At 33.0% G+C, this 22,362-nt stretch overlaps 2 protein-coding genes and 1 non-coding gene across 8 annotated transcripts; 1 reads left to right on the plus strand and 2 right to left on the minus strand.

The window, feature by feature from the left end:
• Positions 1–1,540: 1,540 nt before the first annotated feature.
• On the minus strand, positions 1,541–1,612 carry TRNAC-GCA (transfer RNA cysteine (anticodon GCA)). Its single transcript has one exon. It is a non-coding gene; the product is annotated as a tRNA-Cys (tRNA).
• A 71-nt stretch (positions 1,613–1,683) lies between these two features.
• Positions 1,684–16,027, plus strand: LOC100267008 (uncharacterized). Of its 6 annotated transcripts, none has more exons than XR_787934.3 (16): positions 1,684–1,815; positions 2,020–2,167; positions 2,581–2,699; positions 2,799–2,886; positions 3,609–3,760; positions 6,062–6,196; positions 6,269–6,376; positions 7,712–7,823; positions 8,955–9,098; positions 9,253–9,290; positions 9,432–9,524; positions 10,629–10,712; positions 13,975–14,124; positions 15,027–15,163; positions 15,542–15,626; positions 15,702–16,027. XR_787934.3 is itself a non-coding variant. In XM_010664440.3 (15 exons), exons 1-14 carry the CDS (start codon positions 1,747–1,749, stop codon positions 15,159–15,161), a joined length of 1,575 nt encoding a protein of 524 aa, XP_010662742.1. In that variant the 5' UTR covers positions 1,684–1,746; the 3' UTR covers positions 15,162–15,163; positions 15,542–16,027. The 6 variants fall into 6 exon arrangements, 2 of the variants coding, with proteins under 2 accessions (XP_010662742.1, XP_010662743.1); XR_787935.3 differs by having other exon boundaries at positions 15,709–16,027; XR_787936.3 differs by having other exon boundaries at positions 15,542–15,619.
• A 48-nt stretch (positions 16,028–16,075) lies between these two features.
• Positions 16,076–18,270, minus strand: LOC104882225 (protein neprosin). Its single transcript, XM_019226303.2, has 7 exons — positions 17,896–18,270; positions 17,531–17,617; positions 17,231–17,437; positions 16,935–17,093; positions 16,782–16,835; positions 16,549–16,695; positions 16,076–16,468 (listed from the first exon to the last, which is right to left on the minus strand). Exons 1-7 carry the CDS (start codon positions 18,136–18,138, stop codon positions 16,076–16,078), a joined length of 1,290 nt encoding a protein of 429 aa, XP_019081848.1. The 5' UTR covers positions 18,139–18,270.
• Positions 18,271–22,362: the final 4,092 nt, after the last annotated feature.

Genomic DNA, 22,362 nt, shown 5'->3' on the forward strand with positions numbered 1-22,362 from the left:
TCAAATCAAATGAGACTTAAAATCCATTTGATAGTATTTTTAGAAAACACTGTTAATATAAAAAGCGTTTTTAAAGAAATGTGAAGTGTTTGACAAAACTTATAAGACATTTTAAAATAGTTGAAAAATCACTTTTGTTGTTTTTTTTTTTATTTTTCTTTTTTAAAAGCACTGTCACTAAAAATATTTTTAATAGAAACATCTCAAATACACTTTTTAAGTTTATGTGAAAGTGCTTTTAATATATAAAATACTTTTTTTAAAAAGAAAAATTGGAGGTTTAAAAAAATTTAGAAAATATTTAAAAAAACTTGAAAAATCACTTATTTTGTTTCTTGAAGAAATATAATTTAGAATTAAAAAATGTCTTAATTAATTGCACACTAAATCAAAATTAATAATAAAAAACCTGACTGATTTATATATTAAAAATAAAATTTATTTATTTTTAATTCATTTAAAATAAAATGTTATCAATTATTAATATTATTAATTTGAAAGAAATCAATTATGCTTGTATAAGGGTGTTCATATCTATATTTTTATAATATATACTTAAATAGTAACAGTTTTAAATGTATAATTTTATGGTGGAAAGTGAGTTTTCACTCACCAATTTAATAAAATATAAAAAAAAACCTAACTTTTAATGAATCAGCTTTATATTCGTTTCTTTAAAATACTCTAACTTTTCCATAAAACTATTTTTTAGAATAATTTTTAAAAATAATTTTTTATGGAAAAAAAAATTGTGTTTGGAACTGAATCTGAAAAACAGTTTTTGTTCTAAAAAAAAAAACATGTTTTGTTGAGTTAATAAAAAAGTTTTTTAGAATAAGTAAAATAAAAAATATGTTTGAAAATTATTTTTTTAATTAATAAAGTATTTTATTTCATTAACTTGTTATTATAAATATATAAATAATTTTCATATACACAATTCATTTAAATTTAAAAAATTATTCCATTTTGAAATTTTTACACCAGTTATAATTTTTTTAATTTCAATAATTTAAGGAAGAAAAAAGGTTTGCTGATGGGGCTGTAGGGTGAAGTTCACTTTTGTGAAAATACAAAAAAAAGAGTAAATATAAAAACAATCTATTTCATGAAAAGTAAAAACACAATAAAAATATTGTTTATTGTTATCGAAAAAGTGATTTTTGAGAACACGGAAAACACAAAAAACAGGTGTTGAAATCGAACCAAACAACCTTTAAAAGTACTTTTAAATTTAAAAAATTATTCCATTTTGAAATTTTTACACCAGTTATAATTTTTTAAATTTCAATAATTTAAGAAAGAAAAAAGGTTTGCTGATGGGGCCTGTAGGGTGAAGTTCACCTTTGTGAAAATACAAAAAAAAGAGTAAATATAAAAACAATCTATTTCATGAAAAGTAAAAACACAATAAAAATATTGTTTATTGTTATCGAAAAAGTGATTTTTGAGAACACGGAAAACACAAAAAACAGGTGTTGAAATCGAACCAAACAGCCTTTAAAAGTACTTTTCGGAAAGAAAAAGCTATACAAAATTGAGGGCCCAACCGGGATCGAACCGGTGACCTCTTGATCTGCAGTCAAATGCTCTACCACTGAGCTATGGACCCCCATTGGTTTTTCATCTCTCTTTTTGAAATATTTCTTTTAAATTATATTTCAGCCCACTGAAACTGAGTAGGGCTGTCCGCAGTTTCTCCAAACATAACACCACACCGTTTCTACGGAGAAGAAAGGGGCAACAATGGCGACTCAGTACGGCGTACAGCTCGCCGTTCATCTCATCTCCTCTCACTTCGGGAATCTCGTTGCGGTATCTTCTTCTTTCTCCCTATCACTCCGTTTTGCTTCCTGTGAAACCTTATGCAGAGCAATAATGGCCACTCGATTAAAAAATTTCCTTGTTTTTTACTAAGGTTTCTCGGAAACCAAACACTTAGAGCGTTTTCTAATTTTTCTAAACTTGCATTGTTTGCTTACATAGTTTCACTTTTTTTCTTTCTTAAATGTGTTGCAGAAAGTGTGTGATTGTCTTCTTCGCAAAGGAACCCTAACGCTCGCGAGCGTAATCCGTTTTACCGAACTCCCTCCTCAACAAGTGAAGAGCTGTATACTTGTGTTGATCCAACATAATTGTGTTCAAGCTTTTGCTATACAGCAAGAAGGTATTGGAATTCTTATTTCCGGAACATTAGCAGTTTTTGTTGTTTCTAGCTGAGAAAAGAAAAAAAATTGAAGTATATGATTAACCGTCACGGTGTTTCTTGTTGCCCTTCATTTTCTCTGCCATCAAATGGTCATTACTTGGGTACGTTGTAGACTAATGCTACTAGTAAACTGAGCATGGTATATTAATCTTGTTTGGCATTCCCCCTTTTTCTTGGCAACAAATGGGGTTCATGTTTTTAGCTTAATTGCATCATGAGAAAAGTAGAACTCTGCTCAAACATCTCCAAATGAGCTATTTGGGCAATATGAAAATTCAAATCTAGTTTTGTTTCTTCTTCCTACATTGCCTTTGTCGGACAAAAGGTAAACGTGATTTCATGTTGATTATGACTAATGATTATGAATGCAGTTGGTTTTGGAGAAGCACCAAGGGTTGTAACTCAGTATATGGCTTTGTTTCACAATATCCTTCACCGAATGAGATTTGCGAAATTCTTGGCAATTGTGTCTGAGGAGCTTGATAAAGAAGTCGGTTTTTTAATTTTAGATTGATCCTTCATTGTGTGTCTTTTGTTGGAAGATGGAGTTTGATTAGACTGTTGATTGATTTCTTGTTGGTTTTGGTAGTGTGAGGAAATTCTTGAAGGTTTGCTTCAACATGGCAGACTTACACTGGAACAAATATTGGATAGAGCCAAGTCAAATCAAAGTGAAGGCAAGTCTCTTTTGTATATTTGAGCATTTATTATGCAGTATGTTCACTTCAATTTTCTTGTTAGAATAATTTTAATGTTCTAAGACGAAGATTTTGTGGGATCTTTTGCTTTCTCTTTTTGGGGTCAATTGGGTGTTGCCGTTTTCGGTGAGAGACACTTTATCAAGTTGGCATGTCCCTTTTAAGGACAAGAATCATAGAAAGGCTTGGCGGGCAGCTCCTCTCTGTTTATTTTGGACAATTTGGAAGGAAAGGAATAGGATAGTCTTCGATAACGAGGCTTTGTCGACTCAAAGATTGAAAAACTCATTTGTTTGTAATCTCTTATCCTGGGCTAATTCTTCTATAGTTGTAGGCCCTTTATCTTTGTTTAACTTTGTGGATTGGTTGGGTTCTTGTTGAGGGCCGGTGAGTGTTTCTGTTTTTGTTGCTTGTTTTAGGTGTCTCTTGTATACTCCCTGTATGCTCTGGGTTGCTTTTCAAGCTCCCTTTCTCTAATATATCTTTGTGCTTTTGCCTATCAAAAAAAAAATATATTAATTTATTTCTCTGCTGAGTTTGTCATGTTTTTGTTTGTATTATAAGCTGACAGTGATGTTGTCTTGCCATTGTGAGAAACAATAAAATTTACTGTATTAATGTATTTGCTCATTGGTCAAATAGGCGACTCTGGTGATCCATATTTTCCTCATAAATGTTAATATAATTTTATTTTCTTCCAGGAGAGCCTGTAGTTCAGGATGCTTTACGAGAAAGCTTTCTTAAACTTGTAAGAGCCCATTTTGTGGAGCGCTGTCCTGCCTCTGAACCATTTCTTGCCCCACCAAGTGAAGAAGAGACTCCTGCAAGAAAGCGAGGTGCTAAATCTGCTAAGGTACTTTCTGATTCATGACAGTTTTATTACCTGATGAAAATTATTCTTATGCAGAATCAAAACTTATCTTATGTGGTGATTGTGGAGCAACAGTGCTATGCTAGTTTTTTGTCTGATTCATTTTTTATTTTATTTGATTTTTGTGGTTATGGGCTTATTTGTGTTAAAATGGCAGCAGTGGGGACTGTTAAGTCTCAGAAGCTGGGAAACATGTAGTATCACTTCTGAGATGTTGAATATGATATTGGGATTAGATGTGTCTTGGAGATCCGTTTATTGTTATTGGATTTCGATAGGCCTTCACCTTCACAAGACTGCTGTTATACTTAATGATGGTAAAGACATCCCCTGTAAGGAGTCAATCGGGTCTGGGGTTTCATAACAGCTCAACCTCTCTCATGGGGAGTGGTTTTATGCATACACGAAGTAGTACAGTATTGTTACTTTCTTTTGCTTTATTTTCTAGTTTATAGCTACTGTAGTTCTCTGTTTATGATAGTTATAATTTGAAATAAAGTTAGATCCATCTCTTTATTCTTTTTCTGGGAAAATTAGAGATACATATTTATAGACACATTGCAGAAGGGAACACAACTTGAGTACATAAAAAGTATACAAAGAGTAGTGCTGGAAGAAGAAAAACAACAAAAAACAGAAGACCTATTAAAATTACCCTTTTTCTGGTGCTATGTTATTGAAAATTTCTTGCATCATTCACCAATAAAACCTAAAAAAAAAGAACTGTGAATGGTCAACATTTCTAAATGTTGGGATAACAATGAAGAAAAAGATACATCTTGTGAAGTAGTCCACTGTGTGTTTGGAGAAGAGCAACGGTGGGTTAGGGATTGGGCGTTTGTCTTTGTTAAATAAGGCGCTTTTGTGCAAATGGAGTTGGAGGTATGCCATTGGAAGAGTTGCCTTTTGGACACGAGTAATTAGTGACAAATATGGAGAGGGTGGGTGGTGGTTTGGTGAAGTTTTAGTTGGGTATGGAGTCGGGCTTTGAAAATCCATTAGGAAGGAACAAAACACTTTCTTGGGTTTTTTTTTTTTTTTTTTTTTTTTTGTGGTGGGTAATGGGAGGAGGGTAAAGTTTTGGATGGATAAATGGTATGTGGATGAACCGTTGTGCATTTCCTTCCCCTCTTTATATACTTTAGCTGTTGAAAAAGAGGCTTGGGTGGTGGATCTTTAGGTTTAGCATGGGGAGACAGGCCATTGGAACCCTTGTTTCTCATGACCTTCAAATGATTGGGCAGTAGATGAAGCTGGGGATTTGTTTTTCAAGTTGCAAGGAAAGGCAGTTGATAGAGAGGGGAAGATAAGTTGGTGTGGATGAACTTGTACAATAATAAGTTCTCTGCGAAACATTTATATACTGCTTTGGATCCAGGAGTTGCTGTGTTATTTCCAAGGTGGGTAGTTAGGATTTCCTGGGTACCTTTGAAAGTTAAACTTTTTTTGTGTGGGAGGCAATTTAGGGAAAAGTTATGACTCTAGATTAACTTAAAAAATGGGGGTAGTCTTTGGTCAATAGGTGTTTTCTTTGCAAAGAAGAAGAAGAATCCATAGATCACATCCTCCTCCATTGTTCTCTGGTTAGGATCCTTTGGTAGTTGTTGTTTCATCTGTTTGGCATCCATTGGGTGCAATCTGCTACAGTAAATGAGGCTCTTTTAGGGTGGCATGGTTCTTATGTAGGCAAAAAGAGAAAAAAGGTTTGGAGAGCAGCTCCTTTATGTCTATTTTGGACAATTTGGAGGGAAAGAAATATCAGATCGTTTGAGAATGGGGAGCATTCAGTTATACTCCCGGTATGCTTTGGGCTGTCCTTTGGACGCCTTTTTCTCTTGATATATAATATGCTTTTGTCTTTTATTTATCAGAAAAAAAAGAAAAAAAAAAGAAAAAGAAGCATTCAGTTCAATTTTTGAAGATGTTCGTTTATAGAATTTGTTTTCTTAGGTAAAGTGGCACATAGAGATTGATTCTATGTCTTTATTTGATTTTATTGAGTAGTTGGGTTCTAGTTAAGTGAGGGGATTGTTATTGGGGTTCTTTTCTTGTTTCTATGCTATTAGTTGCTTTTTGTATACGTCCTATGTACTTTGGAGTGTCCTTGTGACGTGTTTATTTTTAATGCATTTGGTTTTATTTATCAAAAAAAGAAAAAACAATTGAGTCTCTAACATTGGAATTATTCTGAATTACTTTATATTGCTGATAAATGCTGTATCTTGTGTTTATAATTTAGATATGAAACCTTATACACCTTTATTTCTTGTTTTAACACTGCAGCTAGTTGAAGAACCACAGACTATAGAGCAACGTGCTATAGCAGCAGCAGCACCCATGGATGCAAAAAGATTTTCAGTTATAATAAATACTGGCACTGATGTGGATGATTCTCCTAATGTGACTGCTGGGGAGAAGGTTGGTTTTGAATTGTTATTTGAATCTACCAGGCATAGTCATATGCTGATTTGTAATTTTCTTATTTTATAGCGCAAACAAGATGCTTTAGAATTGGATAAAGAAACTGGGGCTTCTTGTGAGAAAGATGTTCTTTGGCGTGCCAATTTCGAAGAATTTGTACGTTGTCTTAGGCATAAGGTGGGTTTCATGCCATGCTTTTCCCTTTGAGTTGTATTTGTTCATTTAAAAAAATGAGAACATATCATTTGCCATGTGCTCTTGCACATCTTGCATACTTCCTATGTACTTGGGTCACACCACATCGTTTGTTAGGCACTTTCTAATATACTTTCCTAGCAAAAAGAGCAAAAATTAAAAAATTAAAAACTAAGCCATAGTGTAAATAGCTTTCAGTTGAGATGCTTTTGTACTGTCCTGTAGTGATGGAGGTGTTGGTGATTAGGATTTTGACTTACTTTTTGAGGGGTTCTCCATGGAAAGGTTCTTCATACTCTTTTGTGGAAAATATGCCATTGGTTAAGGTTTCAAATGATGATTTGAAGGTATTTTGACCATTTGAAATTGGAATTTTTTTTAATGGAATTCTTATAGAAGTTCTTATCACTTGTGGATTTTTGTTAATTTATTTCTCAAAAACTAAACAATTTAGTGGTTTTTTTATTTTTATTTTCCTTTTTTAATCTTTCCTTTCGTATTTTGTATACCTTTTTGGTATATGTTCCAATTGGTTTGGAGGTACCTTTAAAACCCTTGATGGTAACACCGCCTTATCTATATATATTATTTTTTATCTTCTCTACACTGGTAGGAAGAGCAGATGCTATCAGTGGAGATTCTTGTACTCTGAGGGGATGGGGGAGACCTCTCCCATAGGTTTGAGTTGTTCCCAGTGTGATTTCCTCTGTGAGAGTTTGCCACATCATGTCACTACCGCATGGTCCATGAGATTTTGGACTTTAAGTACAGTTGAAGGGTGGAGTGTGGCTATGCTCCTAGTGATATTCTCATTCATGTAATAGCAACTTGTCTGATTACAAGATAAGAATTGTCCTTATTGTTATTTATTTTTATAAGTTTGGTTGCTATGTGCTTCAGCTTTTATGTACTGTTGAGCTAAGTTCAGATGTGTTGCAATTAGCGGATGGGAACTGAAATATTCTCCTGTTAATCATAATACTTGTTCTCTCTGTGTGCAAACAATGACATATATCCTATCACAAAAATTGAAAAAAAAAAGCCAATACAAGTCATGTGAAGACACATTGCGTTCTATTTCTTGGGATGCATATCCTGTGTGAACTTTTCTTCAGGCTAAAAATTATTTCTATTAACTCAATCTATTTAGGCACCAAATGCCAGTTTTCATACCATTTGCAAGATGGGGTAAAAGTCATTTATGTGAGGCTAAGCATCTCTCAACTTCTTCTCATCATTTCTTAATTTGTTTCACTTCCTGCATCATGTTGCTTGAAATAATGGGCTGGCTGTACATGATACATTTATATGTTCTAGGCTTGTATTGCGAATGTGAAAACACGGCTGGATGATGGAGCTGCAATTGTTTTAAGTGCAATGCTGGAGGCAACTCGAAGTGAGGAGAAGAAGGTTAAAACAGAAAATTCAGGTGACATGACTTCTCTTAAAATTGCTCAGTGGTTTTCAGCACCTTCCACTATATGTTGCTTGTGTCGATAACATATATCCAGGTTTTTCCTTTTTCTATTTTAATAAGAACATATATTTGAATTGTTGTCTTCAAAGCTAGCCCACTTTCAGTGCTGCCCCATTAGAAGAGAATTCCACCTATGTACATGTGTATTATAGAACATGGACATGTGAACTATACAGGATACATTTAGACAGTGGCAAGAAGGTGAAGAAAACAACAAAACACCCAACTATGTCCCTCTCAAACTCTGAATGAACTCCAAGAAAGATATCCTTGGTATTTACAATGATTTTTTTTTTCTCCAAAAAAAACAAATAAAATTCTAGGCATAATCTCCTTTAATATAAAAAATGTCTCTTCGACCCCAATACATGTTCTATTATAGTCCTTCCAAATGTACCATGCTATATAAAGGGGTTTCCTTCACACCTTCCTCATATGGACAAGCTTCCAGGCCTCCCAGCCAAGGCCTGCCTCATGAATGTGGGGGCTCTGGAGGTAGAAAATAGGATGAAGAACAAGTGCATTGGACCCTAGCCAATGATGATTAGAAGAAAAGCTATATATGAAGTTTAAAGAGTCCTTTTTTGGTCTTGTAATAAGTTAAAGACTATGCTCTGATTTTTTTTTTCTCATTTTACAGTATTTAATTTAGTTAAACACCAAAGAGGGAGTTTTCTTGCTTCTAAATTTTCTGTCTGTATATATTATTTTCTGTTGGAATTTGGGTTTTTCCACAACAAACAAGGACAGTGCCTGGTCAATTGAGGGATTCTCTAGTTAGAGGTGTGAAATGCCATCCAAAAAACCTATCCTAGGTCTTTCCTGTAATATTGTATCAGTTGGTGTTTGAGCAGGTCGCGTTTCTTCTAGTTTTGTTATTGGCCAACCTTAGTGCCCTTCCCCTGCTTGTGTGACAGCATCCACATGCACATATACATTCCCTGACTTCATTTCTTTCATAAAGTAAGTGAACTGATGGTCATACTTAAATATTTTGTTTTTCTGATTCTTCCTTCACCCATTGCCAATTTTATGTTATTTTTTATCTGTTAGTTTTAATTCTGATGATACTGTAATTGGCAGTTCCCTTGTCGATGGACACCATTTTTGAAGGAGTGATGAAGAGTGAAGCAGGTCGTAGCATGACCCTAGAACGTGTCAGAGGTTCCCTTATTCAGTTAGGTTGTGCCCCCTGCGTAAGAGGGGCTGCTGAGTCATATAGTGTTGGTATCATTTTGCCTTCCTCCATCTCGTTCATCCTATTTATTTCTGCTTAAAAAATAATAGCTTAGGCTTTTTATGTGTTTGAACTCTATATCTATCTTGGATGATTAATTTATTCCTTGATTTCAATTAACACCTATTTATATTTCTTGTTCAGATTTGAAGAACATTATTGAGCTAGCCCAAAATGATGAGGTTTTTTTTTTAATTTTTTTTTTATTTTCTATTTCTTATTTTTGGGTTTTTTATTCTTTTCAAATATATAACTATATGACTAATTCAAAGATGTATTTCATTGAATAAGATGGCAGTCTAACCACATTTCCTTTGCTGCAGGTGGAATCCATCACATTAAAAAGATATGGGAGGGACGCTTATAGGATATTCAGGTTACTTTCAAAGAGTTGTCGCCTACTCGAGACTGATAAGGTGATGACTATTACTGTTGGCCACAATTCCATGTAGGAATAAAAATAAATAAATTTTGCTGCTGATTCTGTTGCAGAGCAGGATGTATTTTTCTTTCTTTCTTTCCTTCATTTTTTTTTTCTTCTTTTTGAGTTTAGGATAATGAGATTGAGATAATGAGTGTTCCATAATGTGTTTTATTCTTGGTTTATAGAGAAACCGGTATGAGGGAATCTTGAACTTTCTGCTTGTAGGGGTGTTATGTACGTTTTACTTCCATCCCTAATGAAAAGTCAGGATACTCTCAGAATCATCTATGGGGACCTTTGTTCACTCCATGCTGAAGATAACAATCAATGGGTGGCAAACTTGAGACAAGGTTATGATTATTAGCGGCTTAGTACTTTCAGATCCAGAATTAAGAATATGATAAACAAGTGCCAGCATTTGGCGACTAGCCAAGAATCATAAAAAATTCACATGTTTACTCATAAGCAGAACAAATATCTTCTATCTTTGGAAAATAGGTGATATAACTTCTATTCCTTTCTGTTATTGTCAGTAGTCTTTGGTTCTCTATCATTTAAGAACTCAACCTGCTTGGAGTTGAAAACTTGCATTTCATGTATTTACTATTGGGATGGTTAAAAAATTCAATCTGAGAATGATTTACTTACTTGATATGCTATTGCCCTCACCTTGTATTTGAACTTTTGGATGTAATGTTTGTGTTACTCTGAGAATGATTTTACTTATGTGCTGTTTGTCCTCACCTTGTATTTGAACTTTTGGATGTAATGTCTGTTTTACCAAAATGACAGTTAAGGTTAAATGTTGATTTCAAATAAAAGCATTTGCATTATGTTGCCTTGCATGTATTTTTTTATTGCATTTGCAGCGTGTTATCTCTTATGTTGCTCTTTGTTGAATGGAGATAGTGTTTCTCTTGGGAGTGGTATAACCTTTTATATTGGAGAGGTTGGGGGAAAACAAGCTAGTGTTTTTGAGTCCTTGAATATCCATATCATGGCCTTCCTTTAGAAGCAAATGCTTTTAAAAGAAATTGGTTGAGTAACCTAGGAATATGCTTAACATGTTACTTATCTTATTATCTCCTTTTTATAGATTTCAGATACTACATTTGTTGAAAAGAAAGATACAGCCAAGATTCTTTATCAACTTTGGAAGGATGAATACCTGCAGATGGAGGTAACCTGTTCAAACTTATTGAAGAAGATATTCTTGCTATTTATATGATTCCCTCTGTGTTGGTGTGGGCTACCTGTTGGTGCAAAATAAGAGAGAATTGATGCATGAAGAATCCATTTGAAGATGGGAAAATACTATTCTTCCCATGTTCTTTACTGTCTTTTCTTTTATCATCGATTTAGGTAGCAAGTGGTGAGTGGATGAAACCTTTTTCTTCTCCAATTACCACTTGCTATATCAGCTAGGGGTAAAATTATGGTAAAGGAGGTGGGAATAGTAGCGTTGCATTTTTAAATATATAGGTTATTGTTTTCAGACACTCAATTTGCTTTAGGTTTCAATGAAGTTCCAAGGACAAGAAACTTGTTGCAGCACCTGCATTCAGTTAAGTGCTGATAAAAAACACTATGTTTTTAAGTGGTCACCTGCTTCAATGGTAATTGTAATAGACAAGCTTCATTAGGAGCAAGTTTTAACTTATAAATAATTCCCAAAGCAACCATCTCTAGAAAATCTCTTGTAGAATCTCTCAGAATATAGATGGCCCATGATTCTTGAATGGATTCTAATTCCTATATTTATTAACTCACAAACTTTTTATTAATTACCCATAAGTGTTGTTATTACCTGTTGTTGCTGCTGCTATCATTGTTGTGTATAGTAATTTATTCATGAATAGATTGTAAGGTAAACAGCCCATAAGATAACTCAACAACCACCCTTAGAGCTCATTTGAGACTGATTTGGGAGGGTTAGAAGAACTTCTGAATGCTTGAAAGCACTTTCCTCACAAAATTAGATGTTTATCAAAGTTTTATTTCATACAAAAATTACTTTTTTGTTATTTAACACATTATCAAAAGCACTATAAAAGATCACCTTTGTAGTTTGTATACAAACACTAAATGATTCTCTGTAAAAGCATTATTAATAGAAGTGCTACCTACAAGAGCGCTACAAGCTAAAACCACTTTTACTTAAATCACTCATAAACAGGCCCTTAGATTGTGTCCACCTTGGGTTAACCAAGCTTTAGCTAAGTTAGTTGCTCTGCTAAATTTTTTGAACAGAAGATAGTGGTAATGGCCCTTTCCTTTTTTGAATTGAATTTATATTATTCTAAATAAAGTCTGCTCTGCTCAGGCTTCATCTTATTGCATTTTTTCTTTTCGGCCATAAGCATTCAATGTGTGGCCTTGCTATCACCATTATAGTATATACGATCTACTCTTTGTGGTGGGCATTGGTCTCTGTGAGCCAAAAGCTTTTAGTAATCCTGACTACTGCTGTCTAATCCCTTATCAACAAAAGTATTCAAATTGTTACAGGATAAAGTCTTAAGCCTCATTCAGCAATGACTTGAAAATGATGCCCTTAGTAAGAATGACATACTGATATATGCAACTTCATTTAAACTTCACGGGCCTGCACAAATAAGACTGTAGAAGTCCAATGTAAAGGTGATGGAGAACATCGTTGGAAGCACATTTTCAAGACTAAGAGAGGAGAGGCAAGGCTGGTTCTAATGCCTAAACCTTATCTTGGGACACAAACAAGGATTGAAGTTCCTCTTGGGACCTTGAATAGCTAATTTAGGTCAAGTTGAATATGCTATTTTAGACATGGGTGGTCTAGTAGAATGGTCTTTTTATTTTATTAGGATTAGATTGGGTTTAGTAGTTTAGTACTTTGTTAATTTTATTTTCTTATAACTTCTATATTGAGATTCAAGTCCCTACTAGGAAAGAAGTCCTATTTGTATTAGAAACGTGAATCCTATGAGTTAGTATATAAACCTTTGTAGTCTTTCAAAATTGTTATCAGAATTTAATAGAAGTTCAACAGCTAATAAGTTTCTTGAGTTTGTGTGATTGCCTAGTGTTTATTTCTTGTCTTTTTCTCTAGCATAACTCATTCACTGCAACACACAAGAAGGGAAAAATTCTAAACATGCTGGAAATATAATGATCCTGCATCAAGAGTGTTCAGGAAATTCCACTTAAGAGGTGGTGGTGTTGATGCTCAATTAGGATGCATGTCTTCATATGGAAATGAACTTCAAAGTGCCAAATTTATTTTTGAGATTTTGACCCTTAAGATTGCGTTTGGTTTGGAAATGTTTTCTTGTTTTTATTTTCTATTTTCGTTTTTCTGAAAACAGTTTTTATATCCTATTTTTCCTTTTCTTGAAATTGCGTATGATCAAGAAAAACGAAAACTATTTCTAAAAGCGAAATTTGTAAAATCTTCTTTGGTTTTTAAGTTTTTACTAATGTAAAAAAAGGTAAAAATAAATATAACTAAGATTTTATATAATACACGTGTCATGCTATGAAATATGTTATTATGAAGGATAATATTACTACTTTCTTTATGATGCATGTATTGTGATATTATATAATAATAATATTAAATTATATATATATATATATATATATATATTAATTTATAAAAATTATGTGTGACTTTATTAATATGTTGCATCATTATTCTTTTTTATTCCTTTCTGTATCTTTTATTTTAAAATGGTTTTATAAAATATACTAATATGCTTATAATCAATCAACTAAAATGAATTAGTTTTAAATATGAAAATATATTCACATATAATAATCTAAAGTGTAATAAATAAACAAAATACTTATATAATACTTCTAAGATAATATTTGATTTCAAATATATATGAAATCATATTTTATTCATATTAATATTTCTTTATATTTGTAATGTTCATATATTTTTTCATATTGTGGGCCATAAGGTCTTTTATGTGATCTTATTCCCTTTTTTGTTTTCAACTATTTAGAGAAAGATTCTTATTTATGAAAATTTTGAAAGCATCAAATTAGTGTTTTCACTTTTTGAACTCAGTTCCCAGAAAATGAAAATGGAAAAAATACTGTTCAAACATATTTTCAGACTTAACAAGAAAATAGAAAACTGTTTAAATATTTGGGACCTAAATTTGGCACAAAATTTAATAAGCCAATTCACTTAAAAAGAATGAAGGCTTTGATGTCTGAAAATGAAACGTTCGTGGCTGATCTAAATATATTGATTTCTGTCCTATTCATAATTTCCAAACACGGTAAAATCAGGTGTAGTACATGTTTTACAAATAAAGAAATCATTATGTTAAGATCTAAAAGCTGATGTGTTGTTCTACCAGTCAATTGATGATTAGGGCTTTGCATTTTCTTTACATCTATAAATTGCTGGTTGTGAAGTCTTCGCTCATGTTTTTATATTGTTGTTCTTGCAGAAACTAAATTTACACGGATCCAGACAATCACAATTCCTGTTGTGGAAAGTGACCAAGGACACTCTTTGGGGACATGTTCTAAATGAGATGTACCACAGTGCCTTAAACTTGAGTCTGCGAGTTGCTTATGAACTGGAACAAGAACAGGAGGTTTGTTCAATATGGACAACTAGTCTTCTTGAATTCTTTGTCCATTTCAATTGATTTTAAATTTTTTTATAACTGAGCTGATAGCCCCAGGTAGGGCTGTCAGTGGGTCAGATCATTATCTGAGTTTCAACCACTGATGCTCTGGTCTCGATACTGATTAGGTCCAATATTATTTCTGTTGTATTATATTATAAATCCTCATTTTGCCATCACTTCTAATCTGAATATTTTCTGACTATTTGAAAATTTTTGCAACGATATTTTGTGAACCCATTTGAACTTTGGAGCAGATATTGATCCAGCCAAGAAAGGGGACTGGACTCTCACTAGTCCTCAGTCTCTGCTTACGTTATCTATACCAGAAACTAAACATGAATCTGTAATAATACTGAAGTCCTTGCTCATTACATTATTACTCAACTGACCTCAGACCACTAGCACATGTTCTTAACAGTCTTTTCCTGTTTCCTTTTCTTTTTTCCCTGTTTTGCTAATTACTTGAGAATCTTTGACTCATTTATATTTCTTTATAAATTATTATTCTGACCTATTGTAACTTTTATAATGATATAGTTGACCTTAAGAGTAGATGATATTGCCAATAGAGGTTTGTGCGGCTCCTGTTAAAGATCCCTATTAAATGGTGCTTTTTATTATTATTATAATTGTATGATGATGATGATGATGATCATCATCATCATCTTGGCAATGAAAGCTGTATTAACTTTTGTTTAGAATGCAAGCACTGGGATGATGAAAATTATTTTCTGATTTCAAAATCATCTTTGGGATAAATTGTTAAACCTTTCTTGCAGTCTCTTCATCTTCTTGTGAATATCATCTATATGACCATAATGTCTTACTTGCATGCATTAATCAAATGGTATGGCAACTTGTGACAGATTATACAGCTACCAAGGGAGAAACGTGTTGGGGCGCTAGGGAATAGATTTGAACGGTTAAGAAAAGTCAGGATACTCTTGGAATCATCCCTTATGAAGCTTGATGATGCTATCATGCTCTTCAATGATTTCTGAATGTAAGTTCAATTAATTCAACATTGAAATAAGATTGGATGACAATTTGGCATTCCTATAGATTGTTCATCAACTACTTACAAATCTCAATAAATTCATTTTTCTTACCAAAAAATGGTTAAGAAATATAAAATTAGAATTTTACACATTGGTTTTGGATTGTGGGGAAAAAGAAAAAAAGAAGAAAAAAGAATACAATCTGTTCCATGCACACTAGTTTTTGTGACTCCTCATAAGCCCAATAAACAGAATATCCCAATTTGAAATTTTCATCTCCTTTCCTCTGTTTTCACTTCCAAACTGAGTATTTGGCCGGTATGTTGTCATTTATTTTTCCAGATTTCCAGATATTTACAATGAGGATGAAACTTTGTTTGCAGGTTTCTTTGCATGGCTCTTAAACCACAATGCTCCAGCTCCTTTCATTGTCTGATAGGCTGAATATGCCTACTGCTGAGGTAACTGGTAAGGCAAAAATTTGGGTTTGTCGATTTCATTATTGTGGTGGCAAAGAGCTGAAAATTTCTCAACTTAATTGAGATGGCAGGCATGGATACCTTTTTTAAACAACCCAGTTGCCTGAATCAAAGAAGAAGAGATTTCCTTCTCAAGGAAGGATTCTTGCTCACTTCCCCAGAGTGAGCCCTCCTGGAGGATGTGAGCCAAAAGGTAGTGGACATACAATGAGTCAGTGACATTCATATATTGTTCTAACTTTCTGCCATAAAGTGGAGAATGTTACAGAAACGATAAGCAAAAGTGTTGAGTAGGCTTTGTTTTAAGTTTTATTGTATTGAAATAAAAAAAATATATATTATTTATTTGTTTGGAGAGTGAAAAAAAATAATCCGAAGTTCATTCTTTTATTCAGTAGTTTTCTGAGAACAAAAAAAAAAGAAAAAAAAAAAGAATGGTCAATGGCCACAATTTCCTCCAGGCCCTCCATAGAAAAAATGATATCCAGGCCAGTATAGTAACTCTGCCTTTGGTCCAACTCTATAGCAAGTTGGTCGATCATTGAAGGTGACCACTTCTTTGGGAGAAACATCTTGAAATTCGCCTGCTGAATTCTTCACGAGTTTAATAAATTTGAAGTATGCTGCTTTGCCATATCCTTCCTCCGGGAAAACTCCTGAACCCATTTGAGGATATTCCTTTGTATTCGGGTCCTTCACTTGTACATACCCTCCCCATTCTAGGCTGGTAAAGCTCTCCTTCATATCTGGAAATAGGGTTTTAGGCCAGTAACCTATTATTTTCTTTTCTGGCCAACCCATAAGCCACCAATTCTCATCCGTGCTGTTATTCTGTAACATCATAAATGATGAGACAATGGATCCACACTGTATATCGAGTCATCTGATAGTTAACATCTTAGTTTCTTCACCTGGAAAATGGAGAAGTAGTAGTCATGTTGAGCTCCATCAATGGTAGAAAGTTGCTGGAAAACCATGCCTGGAGCCACAGATTTATCAACTTGTACGAACCCAGGACACAGAAGGTCCCTGCAACCTGTTTTACCAAAGTTATCGGCCTGCAAAAAGGAACATAAAAATGAATTAGAAGATCGGAGTTATGGCAGCAAAGAATTTATTAATGTCAAAGAATTCAATAGTTTACAGTCCAAGAGATGAACATCCGAGTTGCTCCATCACCGTACGCTGCTTTATTCACCTAAAAGTTTCAACAAATTGGAGCAAAAGATGAGCAAATTAATGAAGAATATGATGGTATCATACATTATATAGAATGGCCTAAAGTGAGTTTAGTTACCGTCCATCCAACTTGTATGGCATTCAATTTATCAGGTGAACCACCTGAAACAGTTATCACGGATCGGTGTGACTGATCGTCTGTAGCAGGTTCCTTGTGCAGGGATATTCCCCCTTGAGCTCCGTAATATGTACCCGGAGACTGTCTGGTGTATGCTTGCTGAAAAATTAAAATCAAGGGTAGTCATTGATTTCGTTTATTCAGAGAAGAGATTTAATTAGTACTACTTTTACGTACACAAACTAAACAACAAATATGGACTTGTCTAGTGGGTTCTGATGGAAGAGATGGCCTACATGAAAACCAGGAGTCTTGGCATCCACTGGATGGAAATGTTTAGTATTGTCTTTTAGGGACTTCATCCATACTAGGTCTCTTTTCGTGATTCGTTTGATGGGCACTGTCCCTTCTGGGCACCCTCCATCTGGAAGGCCAATTATCGAACTTTGAGTCTTGGCTGAAGTTTTATGCCCTAACCCTCTGGGGAAGACACTTGGTCTCTTCTGCACGTACAATCAACTATTCTGTATCAGAGTAACTCATATATTGAATATGAATCAGTAACTAGAGATGAAGAGAAGCAAAGTAAGATATACTTGGACTTTGTGATTCTTGAGCAAAGGATGATCTAATGCTGGTTGTTTGTTGATGTCAACGCAATCGAAAATGTCACCATATTCTGTCTGCACAAGTAGGAAAAAGAAATGGAAAAATCTACTGCTAGTTTTTTAATCATCCAATGAAAAACAAAACCCTAGATGATCATGGTTTAATTGATAGCTCACTATGTTCATCACCATCCCAATATACAAATGGTGGGGCTGAATTTTTTTGAAACCAGTTAAGTATTCATAAAGTTTGGCTAATAGGGTGCTATAAAACAATGCTTTTCCAGATGAAAACACAGATTAAAGGCAAAATATATAGCATGTAAATTTCAAGAAAAGAACAGCATGCATGCCTGGAAGCTCTTGATGGCTGGCTTGTTCAGACGCCTTAATTCTCTTTCCAGTTCCCTTCCTCCCTCCACCTCATGACTGATTCCCCAGAAAAGAAGAGCTAAAACCACTACCACCCTCATCTCCACCCTAGAAGACATGAGAATGGTCAGTTGATGATCTCTTATACTAGTTGGGGTTGGGGTGTACACTAAAACTCCATGATGTGTGATGAATATTATTGGAAAAATATCTGTATTCTCCATATCCCACAATGAATATTTCCTTCAAATTGTTTTGGAAAGTTTCTGTAATAAATTCTCAGTGTTATCTTATTGATAATGGATATTGGTCTGCAATTTTTTCGATGTTTCTCAAATTGTTAGAACAATGTCCTTTTATAAATGGGTTATGTATGGTGGTACATTGAGAAGAATGGAGGAAAAAATAAGGTTAAAAGATTTGATTGTACGTATAATTAATGAATTATTAAAAAATTTCTAAAATGCTATTATTGGGTTGTTTTCTTTTGGATATTTCTTAGGAAATACAGTGTTTTAAAAACTGAACCGGGTTCGATCATTTGAGCCGGGTAACTTTTGAACCGGCCTCGAACCGTCAGAACCGGAGAACCAATGAACTGGCTGATCCGGTTTTTGATGAATTGAACGGTTCAAAAGCCAACCCCCCTCCCAGATCCTGTCCCTGCGCAATTCTCGCTCCCCAGCTGTAGTCGCCGCCCCCTCTTCCCAGCTCTTCCGGAAGCCCAATGCCGGGGCTTACGTGCTGATGGCTCACCCCTTCAAATCCTGCGCTCGCCTCCACTCCCCCTTCAGATATTGCCATTGTCGCTGCCACTCTATCCCCCAGCTGTTGCCATTGCCGTTACCGCTCCACTGCCCAGTTGTTGCCATCGCTCCCCCTCTTTTCCGGCTTGTATCGATCTGTCACTCTCACTTTGAGATTTTCTTTACATTTTTATTTTTATTTACTTTATTAATTTATTTTCATTATTATTTATTTTATTTTACATTTTTTATTTTTTTAACTTAGTGATTTTTAAAATTTATTATTTTAATTTAAATTAATGAAAATATTATGATTTTAAATAAAATTTTGAAAATATTTAAATCAATTTCTAATTTTAAAATAAATGAGTTTGAATTTAATCTTTTTGTAAGTGGGTTGAGCCCATTATCATGGTATTTGAGATGGATAAGTGAGTTCATGCCAATCAATTTTCTTTTTTAAAATCTTTTTCTTTTTTCAAACTAAAGCCCCATAAGGCACCTAAATATGTAATAAGAAACAAAACAGAATAAAAACACTGCGAAAAATCTAAATGGAAAAAATCACAAATAGAGGAAAAGAAATCTATCATATAACAAAACAAAATAAAAACACATAAATTTACATGAAAACAAATAGAGAAAAAGAAATCTACTATATAAAAAATTGGTAAAAGAGGAGAAAGATATGAATGGTTACAATAGAAACATAGTTATTATAATCCTAAACAGAATAAAAACATATAAATTTACGCGAAAACCTTTAAATAGAAAAAATCACAAATAGAGGAAAAGAAATCTACCATATAAAAAATTGGTAGAAGAGGAGAAAGATGTGAATGGTTACAATAGAAAAATAGTTATTATAATCGTAAACAGAATAAAAACATACAAATTTAAGCGGAAAACCCTAAGTGGAAAAAATTGCAAATAGAGAAAAAGAAATTTACCATATAAAAAATTGGTAAGAAAGATGTGAATTGTTACAATTGAAACATAATTATTATAACCCTATATATATATATATATATATGAGAGAAATTAATAAAGCAAGTTCATATTAAGAGGGCTATATATATATATATATATATATATATATATATATATATATATATGAGAGAAATTAATAAAGCAAGTTCATATTAAGAGGGCAAGCCTGTCATATTGAGAGGACCCAATGGGGTTATTGGTGGGCTACGAAATTGGGCCTATCGGTCTTATCTTTTCGCTACTACCACACACTCACAAAAAATTTCATGATTTAGTTTCATCACCGTAAACTTTTCGGATTGGATAAAAAAGAATTCAAGTAAATGTTTAGAAAAACAACAAAAAATTTATATTAGATATTTTTTAAAAAATACAAAAATGTAAAATGCTAGAACTTTTGGTCACGGAAAAAATAAAGGGATCTTTGGCCATTTCTATCTTGCCTATAGTCACGGTTATTAATCAGTCGTGGCTTGCTAATGACTGGTACTAGGATACTGCCCTGTCCCTTACTGAGACTTTCTAGGACTTTTCTCAATAGTATGGTAATTTTAAAAAATTATTCTTAAATTATTATAATAAAAGAAGTTATTACAAATATATGGTAGTTTTTGCCACCTAGGAGAGAGGGTGAACGGATAATTTTTTTTTTAAACCAAAATCATCTTTTCAACGGACGATTTTATTTCTATTTAAAAAATAAATAAAAATTCAAAAGATTTCCAATTAAAAAAATTAATATTTTTTTAATATTTATTACAAATTATAAAAAATAAAAAATAAAAAAAATCTCAAGGGAAATCGTCTTTTGAAGAAACGAGTTCCATGAAAAAAAAATAATATTTTTTTTAAAAAATCCCAAATTATATATATAAAAAAAAACAAAAAAACAACAAGAGACGAGTTCCCATGAAAAAAAAATATTTTTTTAAAAAAAATCCCAAATTTAAAAAAAAAAAAAAAAAAGCCTCAAAGGGAACTCGTCTCTTGAAGAGACGAGTTCCCATAAAAAAAATATATTTTTTAAAAAAAATCCCAAATTTAAAAAAAAAAAAAAAAAGAAAGACGAGTTCCCATTAAAAAAAATTAATATTTTTTTTAAAACCAAATTATAAAAAGAAAATAATTTGGGAAATCGTTTCTTCAAGAGACGAAAAGACGATTTCCCATTAAAAAAATTAATATTTTTTTAAAAAAATCCCCAATTATAAAAAAAAAAATTTGGGAAATCGTCTCTTCTTGAAGATTTTTTTTATATTTATAATTTGGGATTTTTTTTAATGGGAAATCGTCTTCAAGAGACGATTTCCCTAGAGGATTTTTTTTTATTTTTATAATTTAGGATTTTTTTTATGGGAACTCGTCTCTTTAAGAGACGAGTTCCCTTGAGTATTTATTTTTTAAAAAAAGTTATTATTTTTTTTCATGGGAACTTGTCTCTTCAAGAGACGATTTCCCTTAGGGAATTTTTTTTAAATTTTTTTAATGGGAAATCGTCTCTTCAAGAGATTGATTTCCCTTTTGAATTTTTATTTATTTTTTAAATGAAAATAAAATCGTCTTTTGAAATTTATCCGTTCACCCTATCTCTTAGGTGACAAAAACTACCATATATTTATAATAATTTTTTTTACTACAATAATTTAAGAATAATTTTTTTAAATTAGCGTACTCTTGAGAAAAGTCCAACTTTCTAGCAGCTAGAGGATATGGTAACATCTTTTATACCATTGAGTCACAGCTATTAACAATGATAAAAATTCTTTCTTCTTACAAAATAATAAAAATAAAAATAAATTATTTTTAATAACTTCTTTAAACTTTTTTTTTTTATATTTTCTTATCAAAATTAAATAATTTGGAAACACTTAAATTTCTAATTAATTTAAATTATATTATATTGTATTTTTTTTATATTTTCCTTTGTATAAAGTAAATCAAATAAGATGGGAAAAGATTAGTAATTGTAAATGCTGGGAGAAGCTTTATTGAGCTTTGAAATGAAAAGTTAAGGGTTGCAATTTCCCCCAGGTCCTCCATAGTAAAAATTATATGAAGTACTAAAGCCTGGTAAGTCAGCTTTTTCTCCAACTCTGTAGCAATCGGAGTTGCAGGAAAAGGTGGACACTTCTTCTGTAGATAGAGTGTCAAATCCAAAAGCTGTGTTTCTCATGAGTTGGATATCTCTGAAGTAAGCTGCTTTGCCGTATCCTTCCTTCGAGAAACGCCCCGAACCCATTTGAGGAGATGTCGTGGTTTTAGGGTCATTGAATCAATACCCACCCCATTCTATGTTGGGAAAGCTCTCGATCATATTCGGAAATAGGGCTTGAGGCCAGTAACCAATTGTTCTCGTTTCAGCCCCCAAACTCATAAACCACCAATTCCGATCTGTTGCATTCATCTGCATCATCATAAAATTAACCATGAGATATATCAGATGATAATGGACGGGCCAACACTGATAAATCTTTGTTTTTTGGGATAACCGATTAAAAGGGACAAAAATCCCTCAATATTGCAAAACTAACCCCTCACTTATTTAAGTCTCAAAAATGACCCAATTCTGACAAAAATACCCCCTCAGCTATCTTTTAAGCTCATTTTCCCTCCAACTCCAATTTTCCCTTATGTTGTGTCTCTTCCTTACCCTGCAAACCCATTTATTCCATCTGTTAACCTGCGAGAAAGAAATCACGAAGGATTTTTCCG

Source organism: Vitis vinifera, chromosome 16 (genome assembly GCF_030704535.1).
Source record: "Vitis vinifera cultivar Pinot Noir 40024 chromosome 16, ASM3070453v1".
In the NCBI taxonomy this organism is placed as follows: Eukaryota; Viridiplantae; Streptophyta; class Magnoliopsida; order Vitales; family Vitaceae; genus Vitis; species Vitis vinifera.